The following is a 19,052-nucleotide window of genomic DNA, read 5'->3' on the forward strand; positions in this document are numbered from 1 at the left end:
CAAGGAGAGGTGGGCACTAGAGAAATGACGAAGGCAAGGACACCCTGTTTGGAACATGGGTCCGTGCGCACCACAGCCTTGGAACCCAGACACTACTGGGAGTAACCTGGAATTCTTATTGCATCTTTGCATCATTCCTTAACGTTTCAAGGTGGTCAACTTCAGACTTTAGAATGCTTACCTTCCCCTTCGCAGGAAGTAGTAATTTTGTCCTTGAGATCATCTCCAATGTATAATACTTCATTTTTGGTCACATTACTAAGATATGCTGGTAATACCTCTAGATTCTAAGAATCAATGTTTATTAGCCTAATGAATGTTGAGAGCCTAGAGTGTAAAAAATGTGTTTGAGGAGTTAATATCTCATTTCTTTGTTAGTCAATTGCATATTCATTTCATGTATAACATGTACGTAAGTACACACATACCAAAAATCTAGAAATTAATTCTTAAAAAAACCTCCACAGGAAATGGCACTATAAAGCAGATAAAGCTACCAGCAGAGATGCTGGAATTACATATGGGTGCTGGTTTGTGTTGGGGTTACTCCACCTGTGATCCAGGATAAGCAGTGGAAGATAGCCCAAGTGTCTAGTCCCTTACCACTCATCTGGGAGACCTGTAAGAAGCCTTTTCGTAGATGATTAGAACATATTTATTGAATGAATAAATGATTTCTGGTTAATATTTTAGGAACTTTTTACCTCCAAAATTTAGTCTTGTTGAAAAGGCTACTTGAAAAATAAGAAAATCAAGACACAAGAAAGGGAAAACATAAACATAATTTGTAGTCTTCAATGAAAAAGAAACACATGAGTGGCCACTTGAATTCAGAATATTTAAGGGTATATACACCTCCAAAATTTGGGGGCCTGGTCTCTTCTACTTTGAGAAGGAATAGTCCTGATCAAGGCAAGAAAACAGTTTTGTAGTTGCTGCTATTGCTATTATTTTTTTAAGCTGAATGATACTGAACATAGAACTGCTTACATCTGAACCATGAAGGATTGACTGTAGATCAATGTTTCAAAACCTCTACTCCTTAGGCTTTGCTAGCCTGGTCTCAGGAGACACAAAAAGGGGTATTGACAGGACGTATTTTTAGACAACCACACTATATTTTAGCCTCAATGCTCCTTGTGTCTGCTTTATACAAGTGGGCTTCAAAAAGTTCATGGACAAATTGAATTAAAAGATAATCAAATTAAAATAATTTTAGCTATTTCTCCATTATCTATCTGGTTCCAAATTGAATTTACTCTAGTAACCTAGTAACTTTCCCTGCAATTTCTTTTCCCTACATTGTTTGAAATATGAAAATTCTTCTAAAATTTCATGGAAAAAAGTCAAGTTTATCCTGGTAAATATGCATTATGAGAAAAATTATATAATTAAAAAAGTTTGCAACAAAATAAATTTATCTTCATTTCTACTTTTCCCCATTCACTTTCTGAACCAACTCTGTGTATATCTTTGTAGAACTGGGATAGGGAGAGAACATTGAGATCATGTATGTACTTTCTGTGATCTTTCCAGGAGCGTGCTCAGGGCACATTCTGAGGGCTTTCTGTGTTTTCCATCTTCACAAGGTACTGTGCAATGCTTTCATACACTGGATCTACAGCTATAGCTAACTATCTTCCTATTTTATCTTCCAAAGACAAATTGCCACCCTTTGTCTGAATACTTGATAGTAATAACTATCATACATTTGCCAAGTTAAAGAAAGCTTAAGGATTATTTAGGTTTGTTTTTCTTTTTGAGTTAGATTTATTTGTTTATTTGAAAAACAGAGTTACAGAGAGATAGAGACAAGAGACAGGTCTTCCATCCACTCTGCAAATGACTGCAATGGCCATGCTGAGCCAGGCCAAAGCCAGGAGAACTCCCTCTGAGTTGTCTTCAAGGACAGCGGGGTCCCAAGTATTGGGCCATAGTCTGCTACTATTCAAAGTGCATTGGTGAAGAGCTTGATTGGGAAGTGGAGCAGCAATAACTGTATCGTGTGTCCACTAAGGATGCCTGTGTTACAGCAACACTTTACTCAATCTACCACTCTGCTTGTCTTTTGGTTTCCCTTTTCTAAACTTATTTTTATCCACAAAAAAATGTTTGAGTGGAGAGGAAATATTTCTCAGAATCTAAATATACAAAGCTGCTTTAAAAATTCATGGGAAAATGTACAACACAGGACAATTTTGCATGGGCTTCAAAATCAATTTATCTTTTCATTCTCTCTTCCATCCCCACCCTGCCATCCTGTGGGTTTCTGAAAGTGCTCTAGAAGCACAGCAAGTTAAGCTCCTTTTGGGATGTCTGTTTCTTTCAACCATATGGGAAACCTAGATGGAGTTTGCAACTCCTGGCTTCTCCCCAGCTTTTGTGGCCACTGGGAAAGTGAACCAGAACATGAAATGTTGTTTTCCTTTCCCTTCCCTTCTCTTCCCTTCCCTCCCTTTACCATTCCTTCCCTTCCCTCTCCTTTTTTACCTGTCCTGTTTTCTGCTCCTCACCTCTCCTTTCCCCTCCTTATTTTCCTCCCCTCCCCTTCCTTCCCCTCCTCTCTCCTTGGCCCTCCCTCCTTTCTTTTCTTCCCATCTCCTCTCCTCTCCCCTTCCCCTCCTCTTCTCCCCTCCCTTTTCTTCTCCTCCCTTCCTCTCCTTTCCCCTCTCCTCTCCCCTCCTCTCCCTTCTCTCTCCTCTCTTCTCCTCTCCTTTCCTCTTTTTCCTCTTTTTTGTTTTCAAATAGAAAAATAAATCTCTTAAAAAGCAGCAATAATAAAAATAAATACCTAGAAAGCGTTGTTATCCTCTAATACTGCATACCTGATCTGTTAATCCTCTTTTGGAACCCAAAGGAACCTCTTACTTTTGGAAAAGTTCCTGATATTTGTTTCAGTCAGAGTGTCTCACATTTGTTGACTATTCTGAGAATACCATATGATTAGCAGCAACTTGAGATTCATAGTAGCTTCACAGTCAATGTCTCTGGTTACAGCAAGTGAGGTGTCTAGAGCTTCCAAGTGGAAGTGGTTTTCCGTTTTATGGAGGGTTCTGGGTTCTGTTAAGAACACGGCCTAGTGGAAAATTCTGTGAAAACTGAAAGCAAAGGCATGTATAGCTAGATCAGTCATATGGAAAATGAATTATCCTCTAGAAATAGCTTCAAGTGGTTTCACCCATGACCAATGAGCCTCTAAAAATTCCTCCATAACTCTGAAATCAATTGCTTCAAACTATTTGTCTCTCTCATCTACTTTCTCAGCATCATAAAGTACTTATGCATATTCTCTACTCCCACATAATTACCAAAATAAAAAATGCACAACTAAGAACAGTGACTCATAATTTTTAGTTGAAGTCTGCCTCATTTTGCTTTCTTCTGATCATCCATTCCCCAAACAGGAAAATTATAATCTTTGGTCCTGTCCAAATTCAAATTTGGAATGAGCGCTATCCTAACTTCATAAAAGGAATGTTTCCAGAGTTTGTTTTATAAATTCTCAATTTGAAAGTTAAAACTGCCATTTCCTAAAAAAATTTAAAGGAGTTTTTGTTTCCTACTCAAACCAAAAATGTATATTTAATTTTTCTGTTACTTAGCTTTAGTGTAGAGAGATGTATCTAACTACACCATTGTTCTCCCTACCTGCTTTTTACAACTAATCTTAAAAAGAGGACACATTAATTGGAAATATTTTTTCCTTCACCAAAATTGCAAATAGAAGGCATTCTTCCTAGCCCCAGTCCTCAAAAAGAATTACAGGTATTTTTTACATAAACATTACTGGTCAGATGTGGATAAGTAATAGATTCCCTGGTCCTTTATTGATTTACTCCCCTGTAGGAAAATCTACTGTCTTCCCTTTTGTTTATCAGTTTGGGAATATGAAAGCTACAGAGAAAACTGTCCTGGGGGAAAAAACTAAGAAAATAAGAGATTCTGAATTGAAGGTGTGTTTTAGGTATCCCAATGTTCCAAGGAATTCAGACCAGATAGTTTCATTTGTCTTTGTGAGAGTGTATTGAATTTTCTGTTTTCTCCCCCAGAGTCCAGTGCAGAGCTCATCACAAAGTGAATATTCATTGTGTCTTGAATTAGGCACCGATCTGGCTATTTCACTTGACAGGGTTTACCAACTAAGAGAAATCAGATACCAATAGATGAACATGGATAACTAAGTAAGGCTGACATTTGTGGCTGGTAAGAGAACAGAAATCACAGAAAACTATGATGTTTGGGAAGCTTTCACAATTGAAATACTTTACTTCAGAGCCTTAAGACTGGGTTAGATTGAACTGAATCAAAAGGAGAGATTTTCCAAGTGATGCAAAAGACAATGAACGAAAGTATAAACGCAGGATTAGATTTGGTAAGTTTGGAAAGTAATGTTCAAGCAATATACAAACAGTACAAAGATTACTTTGCATATAATATGTAATATACAGAATACATTATAAAATAAGTTGAATATCTTAAGAATTATTTCATTCAAATTTTTGCTTTGCATAGAAGAAAATAGCAACACAAATGGAATAGACTTACTTAAATTCACACGCCTAGGCAATATCAGAGCCAGTAGAAGACAAGCATAAGAGATTGATAACAGAGTTTGAGGAATTTTGAAAAAAAAAGTCATGAGTAAATAAATTAGAATTAACCTAACAAACAAGAGAAATTATTGAAGTTTGGAGAAAGGGGTAATTAATTATATGATTCCCCAGCAGATAACCATCAGGGGTGGTACTGAAAACATGGAATTTAATGACTATCCAGCCTTTTATACCTTAAGATTTTCATCTAAACCACAACATAAAAAAAAACTTGGGTGACAAATCCCAACCTAGCACCAATAAAAATAATGGGACCACTGGGGGTCCCATTAAGGGTGGCATTTAACTAATACCCATTTAGATTCACAGGAGAGGATTAAATTTATTATTTATAATTGCAGGCAATTGTGGGCTTTAGGACCTTGAAGATAATAGGATTTTGGTTCTTCTCTGGAAAATTGACTGAAGAAGCTTGGCAGATGATAGAAAGGACAGATATGACAGTTATTGCAAATAGAACTTGTTAAGTTATTATATGATCTTCACAAGAGAACGAAGAGTAACCAATTATTTCCATATTATGAACTGGGAAACTGGGAATGTAATGGCATATTTGAAAGATATTGTTAAAAGAGTAGGAGCTCTTATCTTGGGAACAAGTAATTTACTTAATATGACTTTTTTATGAGGTGACAACAAAGACTAGCGAGAAAAAATTATTATATCTGGAATCCTTGGATTCTGAGAATGTTGGTTTTTGCTTGATTATCCTATTATTCTTATGGTTCAGTTTTTTACAGGTGGTTTTTTGGTACATAACCAAGTTGAGAGAAAATAACAGTCTTGTAGTATGTGGTTAATAAAATTGACTGCAGTGTTTGCACAAACTGGTTTCCACAGTACTAGCAAGCTTATTCAAAGAAAGTAGAGACTTGCAGGAAAATTCATGATTTCCAAAATATATGTTTTTAACATAAAATAAGATAAGTAGCTACAATTTAAAACTTGACATTTCTCTTTTTTTAACCAAGAACCAATAGTGTTTTCCCACTGAAAAAGACACTGAAAACTGAATTTGGTCCTAAGATTGGTTAAGTACATTTATGTATACTGGTGACCAAAGTTCTTGGATTCTTTTCTGAATACAATTTCTCTAGGGCATATTGCGTTTTCCAGATGATGTTCAGAAGTGAGGCCTGAGCCATCTGTGGTCATTAATGTTCCCATGACAGTTTTTACTAGAGGGTTATGGCTCAATTCCAAATTAAGTAATTTTATTTTATAATGTAAATTCCTTCTCTTTTTTCAGTATAGAAACCTCATTTTCTCCTCTGAAATGATTTTACCTAAGAGGTGTAAGTCATCAACTTCAAGATCAAGGAAAAGAATGTGTAACAAGCTAAGTCTTAATCCTGGGTTTTCTTTATAGTTTTCCAGTAGAATGTGCATCAATTTCAAAACACAGATCTCACTGAGTTGTCCAAAAGCTACTACCTTGTGTCTTTCAATCAAAGGCAATCAAAGCCCTGAGGAACAACGAATTGGGAGGGCTATCATAAAAGATATAATCAAATTAATACAAACCTGAATTCTGAATTTGCCATAATAATTTTCCCAGGTACAAGACAAAACAGGCCTATTTCCTTTCATGGGCTTAAAAAAATCCATGAGAGCTAAGAAAATATTGCAATAACACTCATTAGAAAAAGGTCATTTGAATAAATTAAATACCCAAGACAGATTTTCTAGAGTTGGTGTTTGTCAAGTGAGACAAATATGATTTCTCCCTCCTTCATAAATGCTCAGATTTTTTTAGAAATATTAATCTAATAAAACTTGGCTATGAAACAAAAAAATCCATATATTTAGATGAATGTGAAATGACACATGTTCACAATGACCATTTATATGTATCAGTCTTCTTACCTATCTCTCAAATGCAGCATTTTTTGGAAAAATTACTGAAGGAGAAAGAGCTTTTTGAAATGCGATTTAACAACAAATTATACTCAATGCTTATTCCTCTTCTCCCATTTGAACTCCACTAAGTCTCGATAACTGGCATTGTAAAAGAGCACATACCTATATGTCTAACCAGAAGCTAAGAACTGAGAATTATCCAGAATTTGTTTCTGACAAAAAAAAAAAGTAGGATTGAAAAGTGATGTGCTACTCAAGCATAGTTTCTAGGCGAGTTATGCCTTTAAGAGCTTCTGAAGACACTTTAAAAAGCAGCCAAGGCTTGGGTTTGCTTAACCTGTTCTTTTGGGGACCTTTAAGTTTGCTTTGCCTCATCTAGTCACCTCATACAATCATTAACGGGATAACATTAGGGTCTCTACAATTTTCATTTAAAAATAACGTTTTTAAATAGTTTTTGGAACTAGTATTACAAATAATGGATGCAATGCTAATTATCAGCATTCTACATTCAGAGCAAACTGGTGCATATGGAGACAACAGCTCAATAGTTTAGGAAGTGCCAATTTTCTAAAAATAGATGAATATGGTGATTATTGTTGGAAGTAACTCAAAAATATACAAAATGAGATGACTAGTGTCAAGAAGTAACAGTTCTATGACCTAAACTTCAAGGGACCTGTTTTATACCCACTCTTTTTTGTTGTTAAGGGTTCTTTTTTTTTTTTTTTATTGTTTCCTTCATATATCTGATGTAAAAGGGGATCCTAAGGGAGAAACCCCACCCAGTCTCCCACCCACCCCAGGTCCCAGATGTGGGGCTTGCTCCGAGGGTCTTGCTCAAGTGGTCTTGATAGTTCAACAGATCTGAATTGCTGCCACTTTCGCCACTCTAAAAATGATGAGGTCTTTGAAGAATCCACTGATTGACATAGTCCATCTTAGGGTCTCTGTTTGCCCAGTATTTTCGCTGCCAACATATTGCTGAGATGGTTGATTGACTAGTTCTGTCCTCTATCTTTTCATGGTTAGGATTCTGAATCTAGTAGTTCGATTCCAAAGAGATTTTGTCTGAAGTGTTCCCAGACCAGATTCTTGCGTGTATTAGCAAGAACAGGGCCTGGCACAGTTCATCACCCCGATCAGCTGGTGGTTGCAATTGCTGGGTTGGTTCTGTTTCCAGCCCTGTCTTCCACTGGAACCAATAGGTGCTGCAGTCCAGCCTGGTTCTGCTCAGCACATACTCGGCCCTCACACAAACCAGTGGGAGCTGCAGCCTAGTCAGAGTGACCAACAATAATCCCCACCAGGCCTGCCCCTTGCCCTGGTTTGCCAGTATGTGCAGCAGACTAGTCCAGTCTGTCCCACATTCCCTTCTGCTCACATACATGTCAACAGGTATTGTGGCCTAATTCTATCCAACCTTCTCATCCAGCCAGCCCTCATGGATATTGTTAGGTGTCTGTCTAGCCACCCCAGCCCCCGTCCTAGTTCCCGTGCCCTCCAGTGGGGGTGGTAACCCAAGAGGGAGGAGCCCACTATTTCCCTCCCAGGCCACTCCCAACCCCAGATTATGCACTCTCCAGGTGACTGTGGTTTAACTTGAACAGAACTAGCCCCCAGTGCCAGCTTCTGCCAGCTGATGCTGAGGCTAAGCCCAAACAACCCTCACCCACTTTAATTGTAGATTGCACCAACAGGATCAATCAGCCCAGCCTGGCTTTTCCCTGATCTAGTCCACATGAGGAGTACAGGTGTTGTAGCCCTGCCTAGTCTAGTCTGCCCCCATCCCAGCTCATGCTCTCCAGGGGGAGTAGCTGTCCAGCAAGGGAACCACCCCTTATTCCCCTGCAGTCTTCACCCCTCCCTTCCTGGTTCTCATGTGTGCTGTTGGGCACTGCAGTCACATCTGGCACAGGCAGCCTCACCTTGGCATTCCGTATTGTTATACCCACTCTTATCCAATCCCTTTGAGGAAACTGGTGCTATAAACTAAAAAGTGAAGCTAGAAGAATGCTAAATTAGCAGAAATAGCAAAGCTGTTATCATGTAGTTATGTTAAATCACCTAGGATATAAGATAGAACATCTTAAACAAGTGTTCTTTACCAGACTGAACCTTTTAGAGGACAATGAAAATCTAGCACCATATCCAGGTATGATATTTTGCCCTAATATTTCTTTATTAAATATTTAAGTTCCTTTGTTCGGGTATCTGCTGGTTATTGCTCCCTTAGAAGCAGTTATGCTAAGCCAACCAAGCAGAAACTATATAAAACATACCAAATTGAAATCAAAGAGAAAAATTGGAAGTCAACCACATTTGAAGCCTTGGGTAATCTGAGTAGTCACTGTATTGTGACCCTGTAAATAGATATTCAAGGGACTCTTCCAGAGGTAATTTACTTTCAGAGTAGAATTACTGGTGCACTTCCAAGAATTATGTTCAAACTATGACTTCGGCCTTCTTCCAATCATAGCTTATTCATCAATAGATGGTAACAGTTGACTCAAATAGGAGTGATCAAATTAATTCAGCCTCATTTTTTCCTGTTATTCTTTCTCTCTTTTAAGAATTTTGATTTGAGGAGCCCGGTGCTGTGGCCTAGCAGCTACAGTCCTGTCTTAAACTCACCGGGATCCCATATGGGTGTCGGTTCTAATCCCAGCAGCTCCACTTCCCATCCAGTTCCCTGATTGTGGCCTGGGAAAGCAGTCAAGAATGGTCCAGAGCATTGGGATCCTACACCTGCGTGAGAGCCCTGGAAAGAAGTTCCTGGCTTCTGGCTTTGGATTGGTGCAGCGCCAGCCATTGTGGCCACTTGGGGAGTGAACCATCAGATGGAGGATCTTCCTTTCTGTCTCCTCTCCTCTCTGTATATATGCCTTTCCAAATAAATAAATAAATAAATAAATAAATCTTAAAAAAATTTTTTTGATTTGAGGAAGAGAGAATCTGCGGCTGTAAGTAACCATTTAAATGTAGCACTCCGGAAAGGAAGATCTTAATTGCTGTTGTTGAAGATCAGATCCACCCTTATTCCATAAGCTTGGATGCTCCATTTTTTTTTTCTTTAAGATGTCATTTATTTTACTTGAAAGTCAGAATTACAGAGCATGGGATTGAGAGAGAGTAATATAGAGGGAGATAGAGAGAGTGATACAGAGAGAGAGAAAGAGAGGTCTTCCATCTGCTGGGTCAGTCCCCAAATAGCTGCCATCACCAGATCTGAGCTGATTGAAGCTAGGAGCCAGGAGATTCTACCAAATCTCCCATAGGTGCAGAGGTTCAAGGCCTTGGCTCATCCTCTGCTGCTTTTCCAGGAATAAGTAGGCAGCTGGACTGTAAATGGAACAGCTGGGACATGAACAGGACTCACGTGGAATGTCAGTACCACAGGTAGAAGGTTTACTCTGCCATTGTGCTGGCCCCTGGCTGCTCAATTCTTAATTGCTTATTATCTACAACTTTCTTTCAAAATATTTCTTTTGTGGATTCATAAATTTGGTTTGTTTAACTTGTATCTATAGGATACATACATGACAGAAGTGTATATATGGTAGCAAGGGAGGAGAAAATGATTATAGGGAATGATTAAACATGATACTAATACTAACTATAACAAAGCAAGTATTTCCTTCCGGACACTAGAATATCCCAGATTTCTAATTAGTAGTTAGCATGCATTTTTCTTTAGTCCACATGAGCTCTCTCTGAAAAAAATCTGTAAAATGACACTTTTCCTAAAAAGTACATTGATACTAATTGTTATTCAATTTAATTTATAAGAATTGTTTGAATTATTTATTTTTTCATATTAGTCTCTGGATTCTAGGAAATGCAGAGTCTTTTGAGTTAACTTGAGCCTTTAGCATCACCCTTTGAAAACATTTTCAAATTATATCCATATATTAAGAACTCGGTTTCTGATTTCAGAATTTCATTGCCTATTTGAGATTTTGATAAATTTTGTTATTTTATCTGGGTAACATGTCCTATCACAATCAGAAACACAGAAGAACAAAATGCCTTCTGTAGTTTCTGAAAACTTAGCAGATTCTGGCATTTCAAGTTGAGTTTGAAATGTCTTTGGCTTGTTTATCACCCGTTTTGACCGAGGTTTATTTCTGATGTCCTGAGGATCATTGAGGTGATAATCCTTTAGAGTGTGTTTTCCGCAACTAGTGACATCTCCATTTTTCCATCTTCCAACCAGTCCTTAATTCACTCTCCATTCTTATGCCTGACTGGACCTTCATGTGATGGATGTGAGCACAGCATGTGTAGTAATCATAGTGCTGAGAACCCAGTTTGGAGGTTAAAGTGGGGGATGGAACTGGGGGAGTTGCAGCTGATTTAGCAAATGGAGAAGAGAAGAGATCAAAGCATGAAGAAGTACTAACACACACACAGATAAACATGAAAGCAGTGGATATTAGCAAAGCATTTGAACTGATCCTTGGGTCCCATGAAAATTTAAATATTGACTTATCTAAATTATTTTTTCCTTTTCTATTGCTTATTGAAATACTGTTGCATTTTCTTAAAGAATATTAAAAATGTTCTTGCTTCAGTTGATAAGCATGGTTAGTAATTACTCTGAAGAAGAGGAGGAGAGGTGGAAACGGAGAATGTGTATTTTGTACACAGACAGCAAGTGCAGCATTTGTTCATGCAGAGCCATAAACACTTCAGGATTCATTAAAATTTCCCATGAATATTACCTTACATTTGAAGAAAAAATATTTTTGACAAAACAATTTTATCACTACACTTTCATCACTCTATTTGAGCCTTGTACCAACCTAGTAAAAAGTGCAAATCAGGATCTGGAGGGTATTTTGAATATGTCCATTATGTAAACGAATCAACTGAGGCTCAGAAATACTCACTTACTTACCCAAGATCACACGACAAACAATTGGCAGAGCCAGGTCTAGAACCCAGGAAAAGGGTTTATTCCACTACAAAGACATGAAACATGACATTAAATAAACAACATCTAAGACAATAATATCTGTCAATAATTAGAGATAGGAAATGTGGAAGATCATACTCCCAACTTATACTTAATATAATTTAAGTATGCCATTCTGATCTGAGCAGATAGGAGAGGGAATTGCAACTTTGACCACACCACTTTGAAGAGGATCAATAGAGGTGACACATTCACACAAAGCTTACTATGAGCAGGTGTACAGTTGTAGTTTTCTGTATCAAAACATCTCTGTTAATGACTCCTCATGATGATTCCTCCCTTTCTACACTTAATAAGTATTACACATTAATAAGTATTACATATCAATAAGTATTTACTAAGAATCTACTGTGTGCTAGATTATAGCATAAAATACATGTTTGGTGTAAAGTATTTATGTGGAAACTTTGGAGGGACACACATACTCTTAAAGTGCTGCTTCTATAGTCTCCTTCATTGAAAACTAATATTAATCAGAAAAATTCCTTTGGGCTTGAGAGGAGGAAAATCCAATGCCAAAAAGAAACACTACTCAACTTTAGCAGTTGATGACAAATTTCAGCTATGAATCATTTTATCTTACTGTTCAAAAGAACAGGCCACTCAGAGAAAGCATACTATTTAAAGTCCGAGAGTATTTTCATGAGGGGCTGTGGCTTCAGTTTGCCTCATACTGGGCACAATAGGCCTGCATGAGGATCCAAATCTGTTCAATCTCTTCACACCCAAGACATGACTAATTATGTAACTGACATTTGAGAGACTACTCACTCTCAATCCTCTTCTTACCTGCTTGCAAAATGTATCACTGTAGAATATTATTATAAGGATACTCTAGTGGGAAGGAACTTCACTCCAAATGAAAGTCAAATTAATTCTTGAACACACATACTTAAGGATAAACTAACGCCATACACATTTTTTTGAAGTTTTTGCTATCGATGAAAAAAACCAAGTAGGAGCAAAAAGAGATTGATTTAGGATCTACTTGTATTAGTTGTAGAACCACACAAAATAAGTAAAGTATGTGGAGTTCCAGAAGAAGGACCTATAAAGATTCAAGACTGTTGTGATCAGATGTCTAGACTGGAAGTCTGCTAACCTTGGAGGGTGGGACTGGTTCACTAGTTGAGGGTGAAGACATAGAAGGGATAAGACCAGATAAGAATAGCTGTACTTGTTTTTGTGCCTATATTCATTAAAAATTGACAGCTGTCCTACCTATAAAAATGATGATACAATTCATTTCATGATAATAAGTTTAGAAAATTTAGTCTTGATTGTATCCAACTTGAATGTCACACTTGTAGAAATACTGTAAGCTTGGTTCACACTTACTTAGCAAACAGATTATCAATAGTTAAAAGTACTTACTTTATGGATCAAACATTACAGTAAACAAAAGTGATAAAATAATTAAGATGGGATTCTTTCCCTCAAACAGCTCCCAGTGTAAATGCCTTTCCCCATACATACTACATTGTACAAAAAGTAGTAATAGAGACAGTACAAAATATGGCATGTATTTAAAGAAGACAGAAGGAAACTTAATTAGCGTAGTAGAGATGACTCCAGAGAACTACATTTTGTAGGAAAATAAGAGTTTTGCAGGCTGAAAAGGAAGTATAGCATGGGCAAAGGGTACAGTACAAGCAAAGGTAATAAGAAGGGTCTGAAATATTGTTACAATGTCATAAGCAAGAAGGAAGAAGTGTTTGGACATGGTGCTGGAAAACTGGTCAAGACGAGATGATTCTATCCATCAGGAAGAGCATGTATTTCAGTTTATAGTTAACAAGAAATTATTATTATAGGATTTTAATGGTAACATCAGTGTAGCCATCAGAACATTATGGTGGTTGAGAGTCCATGTAAGAAGAAGTTATTGCCTTTGTCCAGATTAGAGGTAACAAAAAGTGTGAATCAGGTCATTTATATAAATATGTAGGGTTGAAAGGCAGAGGATATACTAAAAATCCTTTAAACTAGAATCAAAGGATTCAGTCATTGGATAGGGAGTTGAAAGGAAGATATTCAGGGTTACTGGCAGGTTTCTAGTTCCCTAAGGCTAGTAATTATAAGGAGAGTGTTACAGTAAGAACCATGACAAGGAAGACTGAATATGGCACAAAGCAGAAGACATGAACTTGGATGTCTCTTATGTGTGTGTATCAGGGATGCAAGACAGATATATTGTCTAAAGAGATCACAGAGTTCTAGACATGGATGAGATCATCAGGAGTAGAAAGTCAAAGAGGGATGGATCAGGATTTTGAAACAGCAAATCATTGATATTTAATGAGGTAGATAGAGGAGCAGACCACAAAAGAGAATGAGAAGGTGTACAACAGAGGTACCAGGAGCGCTCTTGGGTGAAGGAGTTCCAACAACAGAGCATGCCAAAGAGATAAGAAGAGGTAGACCAGAGGGTCACTGAATGTTGTGGTCCTTTCAGAATCCAAAGCCAAATTCAAGTAGATGAAGTTTTGAGAAACCAGTGTTGAAGAGGAGGAAATGAACATGAAAAGTATTTACAGTAGATTATTCTAGAAAGAAGTCAAAGAAGAGCATTTTAGAAATGGGGAACATAGAATCAGGGGCAGGGTCCTTTAATAATAGAAAAGATAAAAGCATATTCACAGGTGTGGGGAAAGAGGATGGAGCCTCAACAGAGTAGGACCTGAGGAATGAAGCCCTGCTAAAAACACAGAAAGGACAAGATTACTGCAGAGTGCTCAACCCTAACCAGTAGGAACCAATTTCTTTCATTTTTAAAGATTATACATTGGAATATATATATATATAAATATATATAAATATATTGTATATATTATATAATATAAATATATAAATGAATATATTTTATATATACATATATATATATAAAATTAAGAAGCAAAGCAAGAGCAACAGAGAGCTGTATCTCCCATTTACTGGTTTATTCCCCAGCAGCCACAGCTGGACAAAGCTTAATCCAGGTTCTAGGACTTCCATTCAGGTCTCCTACATAGTTAGCATGAACCCATTTGCATTAACAAGATACTGGATCAGGAGGGTAGCAGTGAGGACTGGAACCAGCACTCTAAAATGGGATGCTTGTGTCACAAGCAGAGGTTTAACTATCTGTACCACAGTGCCACCACAAGAAGAAACTAATGTCTAAGAGGAAAGAAAGATGTAATAGATCCTTGATTATCATAAAAAGTGATCTGAAGTCAAGCTTCACAAGGCAAAATATAAAATGTATTCTTATAGTGGTCTTCATATATTTCTTGTATTGTTCTACTTTTATTTTATCTCCACATCAACTTGTTTAACCATTGCAAAAACCTTTTTTAAGTAAGCAAAGTGAACTTTTTAGGGTTTGGTTTTGATCTTTTTGTTTTGTTTTCCAGTCCTTATTTATAAGAGGAAATTGAAACCCCAAGATGATGTGATTCATTCAAAATCATCACTCAATAGACTCCATCATTAAAGTCTCACAGCACAGTGCTCTTTGCAACATGTCAGAAAATACTGGGGAGACATCATGGCAATGGATTACAGTAGTGCAGAGCTGACCACACTTGAGAAATCCCAAAGGCAAATTTCTGCAATCAATCATTGCTTTGGTTTACAACAGACTAGACTTGGTAGCCTCAAAACTGTATTGCGACTTGTAAAGAAACAGAGTTAAATATTACATCTTCTCATGAGATGAGTATTTTCACCTGCATTGTTTCAACTCTCAGCAGAGGAAGACTTTTAGACATGTCTTACTTTAACACTATGAACAAGGGGAACATTTGGCTAGGGCATAAGCTCCATTATTGCCTGTAAGAATCCCAGCTCACTTCTTTATGGGGCCAGCTAAAATTCAGAAGTCTGTGGGCTAATTTAGCCCCAGTTTTAACACTGAGACATTCACCCTGATGGTGGCAAGAGACCTTAAGCCCTTGACCCTTCAATAAATAGTAGTACTGCCCTTTAGCATAATATCTCAAAGGTTTCTGTAGTTTTGCTAGCTCAGCAAGAAAGAAAATTAACCCTGCATTTTCTTGTTCCTGTTACCTCATCACTGACTGAGGTGGTGGGAGCAGTTACAGATGGAGAAATAGGAGCTCATTGTATATGCACCTGAAATGAGTTAGAAGGAAATACAGAGTCACTGGAAATGAACGTATTTCTGTATGCACTAGGAATGTTCTGAAGTTCTCTGCAAGTCCAGATAACACAAGGACATATTTCTTGTGTTTAAATTTGGAAATGCTAGTAGAAATCAGTATTTTTAATTTTTTAAAAGAGAGTCATTTCAATTGTATTAAGTAGAATGTCTCCATTTAATTAATTCACCAAGTCCCTGGATGACACTGGGTGTGGCTCAGAGAGATTTAGGAGGAATCCAATGCATCACGAAAAAGGGAGAAGAATTGCCTGCACCACGCTGCAAAGCTGCATCCCTGCACTCCTTGCCGATGCTGCAAGGGAAGGCGCAGCCAGGTTGGAATTCTACACCACAGATCACAGCCTCATAGATGAGAATTACTAGTGTGGGGAAAAGAAGTAGGCAGGACTTGGGGGTATGGGCTGAGATGCAGATGAGCTACTTGTTTGCATGCATTTTTTATCATTCATTTACAAATTAAAGGCATTAGTTTTAAACAAAGAAACCATCTCAATAGTTTTCTTTGTGGACATTCCTCACATCTTGCAAGTTCTCAATCATCTATCTGTAATATGCATGCTGGCTGCACTATTTAAAGTAAATCCCCCAGATAATTAAAAAATCATAAGCCAGTCAAATCTCTGATTTTATTTTATTTTATTCTCCTTTTTCCCCATTCACTTATCTCCTTATCTCCATCCCACATTTATTCTTTTTCCTCCAAGCTCTGATAATTTAGTGGCAGCTAATGGTTAATATGGATCATCTGATTTTTTCTCATCCACTGGCAATGTCTTACAACTTAGAAACCCAGGGTTGCTTCCTTTTGCTGCTCAAGTGGAAGAGGAAGGAAGTGCAAGCCCTCTAGACCCCTCCCTCATTTCTGCTGGATTTTATGGGTGTGGCAGAGTTAGACCTTTGCAGGGTTTTGACAATGTTGTATTCCCTGCAGAAGACTAGGATGATGAACAAATGCTGGCAGATGGTCAGACACTACTGGGTTGTGCCCTGGATGAGGCAGGATCATTGCACCCACTTGCAGAGAACCTGTGTGAGACTTCAGGACGTACACGATAGAAATTCCAGTCACTATAGTATGAGCCCACGCCCTGAATATACCGTTTCCTTCAGTTTGATTACATGGTGTCTTAAATACTGACTCATGTGAATAATACACAACAGTGACATATAGGAGAAAGGAGCCTTTGACATGTAAGTACATGTTTATATATTGCATGGGTAAAATACAACAATATATTTTAATTTTCTCTCTTGAATATGAATAATGTTACAAACCAGGAAGGCAAGTAGAAACCACAGAGAGTAATACATGCATGACCGTTGTACATGAAGTATGTGAAAGCTGTGCACATTTACATGTGAATCTCTCTAAACACGCCATTTCAGCTTCATTACTTTGCACATCAGAGTTAATGCTTGGGGTTGTGGGTGAAATCGAATCTGAGCTAAGGTAGCTGTCCTCATTCTGGGAAGAGAAATCCTTCAGCCTCTAAAAATCATGCTTGGTCTCCTGTTTCAAGGAGATGTGTAGACACTTGCATGCATATAAGCAGGATGGACACAAGTTACAATCTGACATGCTTTTCTTTTAAAATTAAAACCGTTTTAATGAATAGCATTGGCTTCCTCGGGGCTTCACCTTCCCAAATGTTAATTCACCAGTTCATAGATAGGATAACCTCAGAATCTTTGACGGTACACTCACACAGACACCTGTATCTATTACATTTGTGCATTAAAATGAAGGAAGACAAGAAAAGGAACTGGCCTGGGTTGAAAAATGAGTTGAATAATGCTGCAAATGGCCATCCTCCCCGCCTAGCTGACATGCTCCACCCAACCCCACCCCCATCCGCATACAACCTAGGAGGCTTGCTAATTTATTTATTTATTTTGGGCCATGCATGTCCACCCAATGTTCTGAGCTTCTGCTTCCTCTTCCTCCTTCCTCATCTTCATTCCCCACCCCTCTTTCCAGGGCGCTGGCTAAATGTGCAAGGTTGGCAGGCTGTTCTTCCCTCACTCTTCTCCACCCCCTCGGATTCAGGGAGTGTATTACAAATTACCGAGTTTTCGTTATCTGCACAAGAATAATACGCAAATCCCATCTCTCATACCCCACCCTGGAGGCAATCAATCTGCCAAAAGCTTCTTTGACCAAAACTGCCACCACCATCCCTTCCCCGGGGCACAGGCACACACACCCACACACCTACACACTCAAATCCTACACCCATTTTTTTTTTCTCCTTAAGCCTAGCCAAAATCACTTAAACGTGCTCCCACAAATGTTTGAAAGCTTCCTTTGGAGAATGCCAGCACACTGTGATTGCTGCAGAATCCTGTGCTTCCCATCCTCACCCCCATCAAGTTTCTCAAATATCTTTGAAAGAAATAAGTGAGCAATCCGAAAAGGCAGGAAAACCCGGGTAGTGGAGAGGAGGGAAGAAGGGGACCAGGAATCTGGCTAATCTTGGATATGTCCCTCTTCCTGAAGCAAGTGAGTCACCACGCTTATTAGCCAGGATGTGAGCACATCTCTGGTCAATGAAAATCCCAGGGAAGGAGCAGGAGTAGGGCCAAAGAGATAAGCCCCGATTTCCAACAGGTAATACCCGGCTCCTCATTCCCCTCGCATCAGAGCTCAATGCTCCTAGGGGCGTGGTCCACCCTCTTGTCGGACCAGCTGGGGCACAATCACTAGCCGATCCTAGGGCGGAGATTTTTCCCTTCTACATGGCCAGTTTCTTCCTCAATCCCAGTTGTTCTTAGATTTCTCCATTTGTAAAATTTTCTGCCTCAACGTTCCATTCATTCATTCATTGAAAAATAAATAAATAAATAAACGCTTCACATGTTTTTTTTCCCCCCGCAAATACCTGTGCCCCTGCGAAGCTCATGCATGTACGAAATAAGGCATCTTCCACAGCACATGTGAGCAAACGGTATGACAGAACAGGCGTTACTCAATATTACTCCCTTAACCATGCTTTCTGTAAAGAATATAAAGGATCGCCTCCCCATCTTGTAAGGTAGAGCTCGCATCTTCTTCCCCACACCCCTTTCGACATCCACACCCTCAAAACCAGAAGAAACCTAAAACGCTGAGCATTTAAACCTGATAAGCAAAAAGAAACCTTTGAGGTAGCTAAACGGGCTGATTTCCCCCCACCCCCACCCCTATTTAGTAGCAGCATTCCAAAACCAGAGCATGAAAGACAGAAAAGAATAAAAGCTGGGATGCGACCATCAGTTACCATATGCTAAGGAAACGCGAGCACCGTGGTCAGAACAGAAGCAGTTAAAACAGTTTTTTCTTTTTTCCCCCTGCCTTTACAGGGAAATCTTGTACTCTGGTCATTTCACAAGAGCAAGAAGTAAAAATCTTTAGCTCTACCTGTTTGGTTCTTCTCATACAGCACAGCATGGTTGTATC

General features: G+C 38.4%; 1 protein-coding gene across 2 annotated transcripts in view; it reads right to left on the bottom strand.

Annotated features, from left to right (window-relative positions):
• GAP43 (growth associated protein 43) overlaps positions 1-19,052 on the bottom strand; it is a 104,057-nt gene that overhangs the window by 84,834 nt on the left and 171 nt on the right. For both annotated transcript variants that reach the window (XM_040980433.1, XM_040980435.1), the window contains exon 1: positions 19,014-19,052. This exon is cut by the window's right edge. In XM_040980433.1, the coding sequence (XP_040836367.1) occupies positions 19,014-19,043 (30 nt within the window). In that variant the 5' untranslated portion in view covers positions 19,044-19,052. The remainder of the gene's footprint in view (positions 1-19,013) is intronic.

Source organism: Ochotona curzoniae, unplaced genomic scaffold (assembly GCF_017591425.1).
Source record: "Ochotona curzoniae isolate NIBS_2020 unplaced genomic scaffold, NIBS_Ocur_1.0 contig_3498, whole genome shotgun sequence".
Taxonomy (NCBI): Eukaryota; Metazoa; Chordata; class Mammalia; order Lagomorpha; family Ochotonidae; genus Ochotona; species Ochotona curzoniae.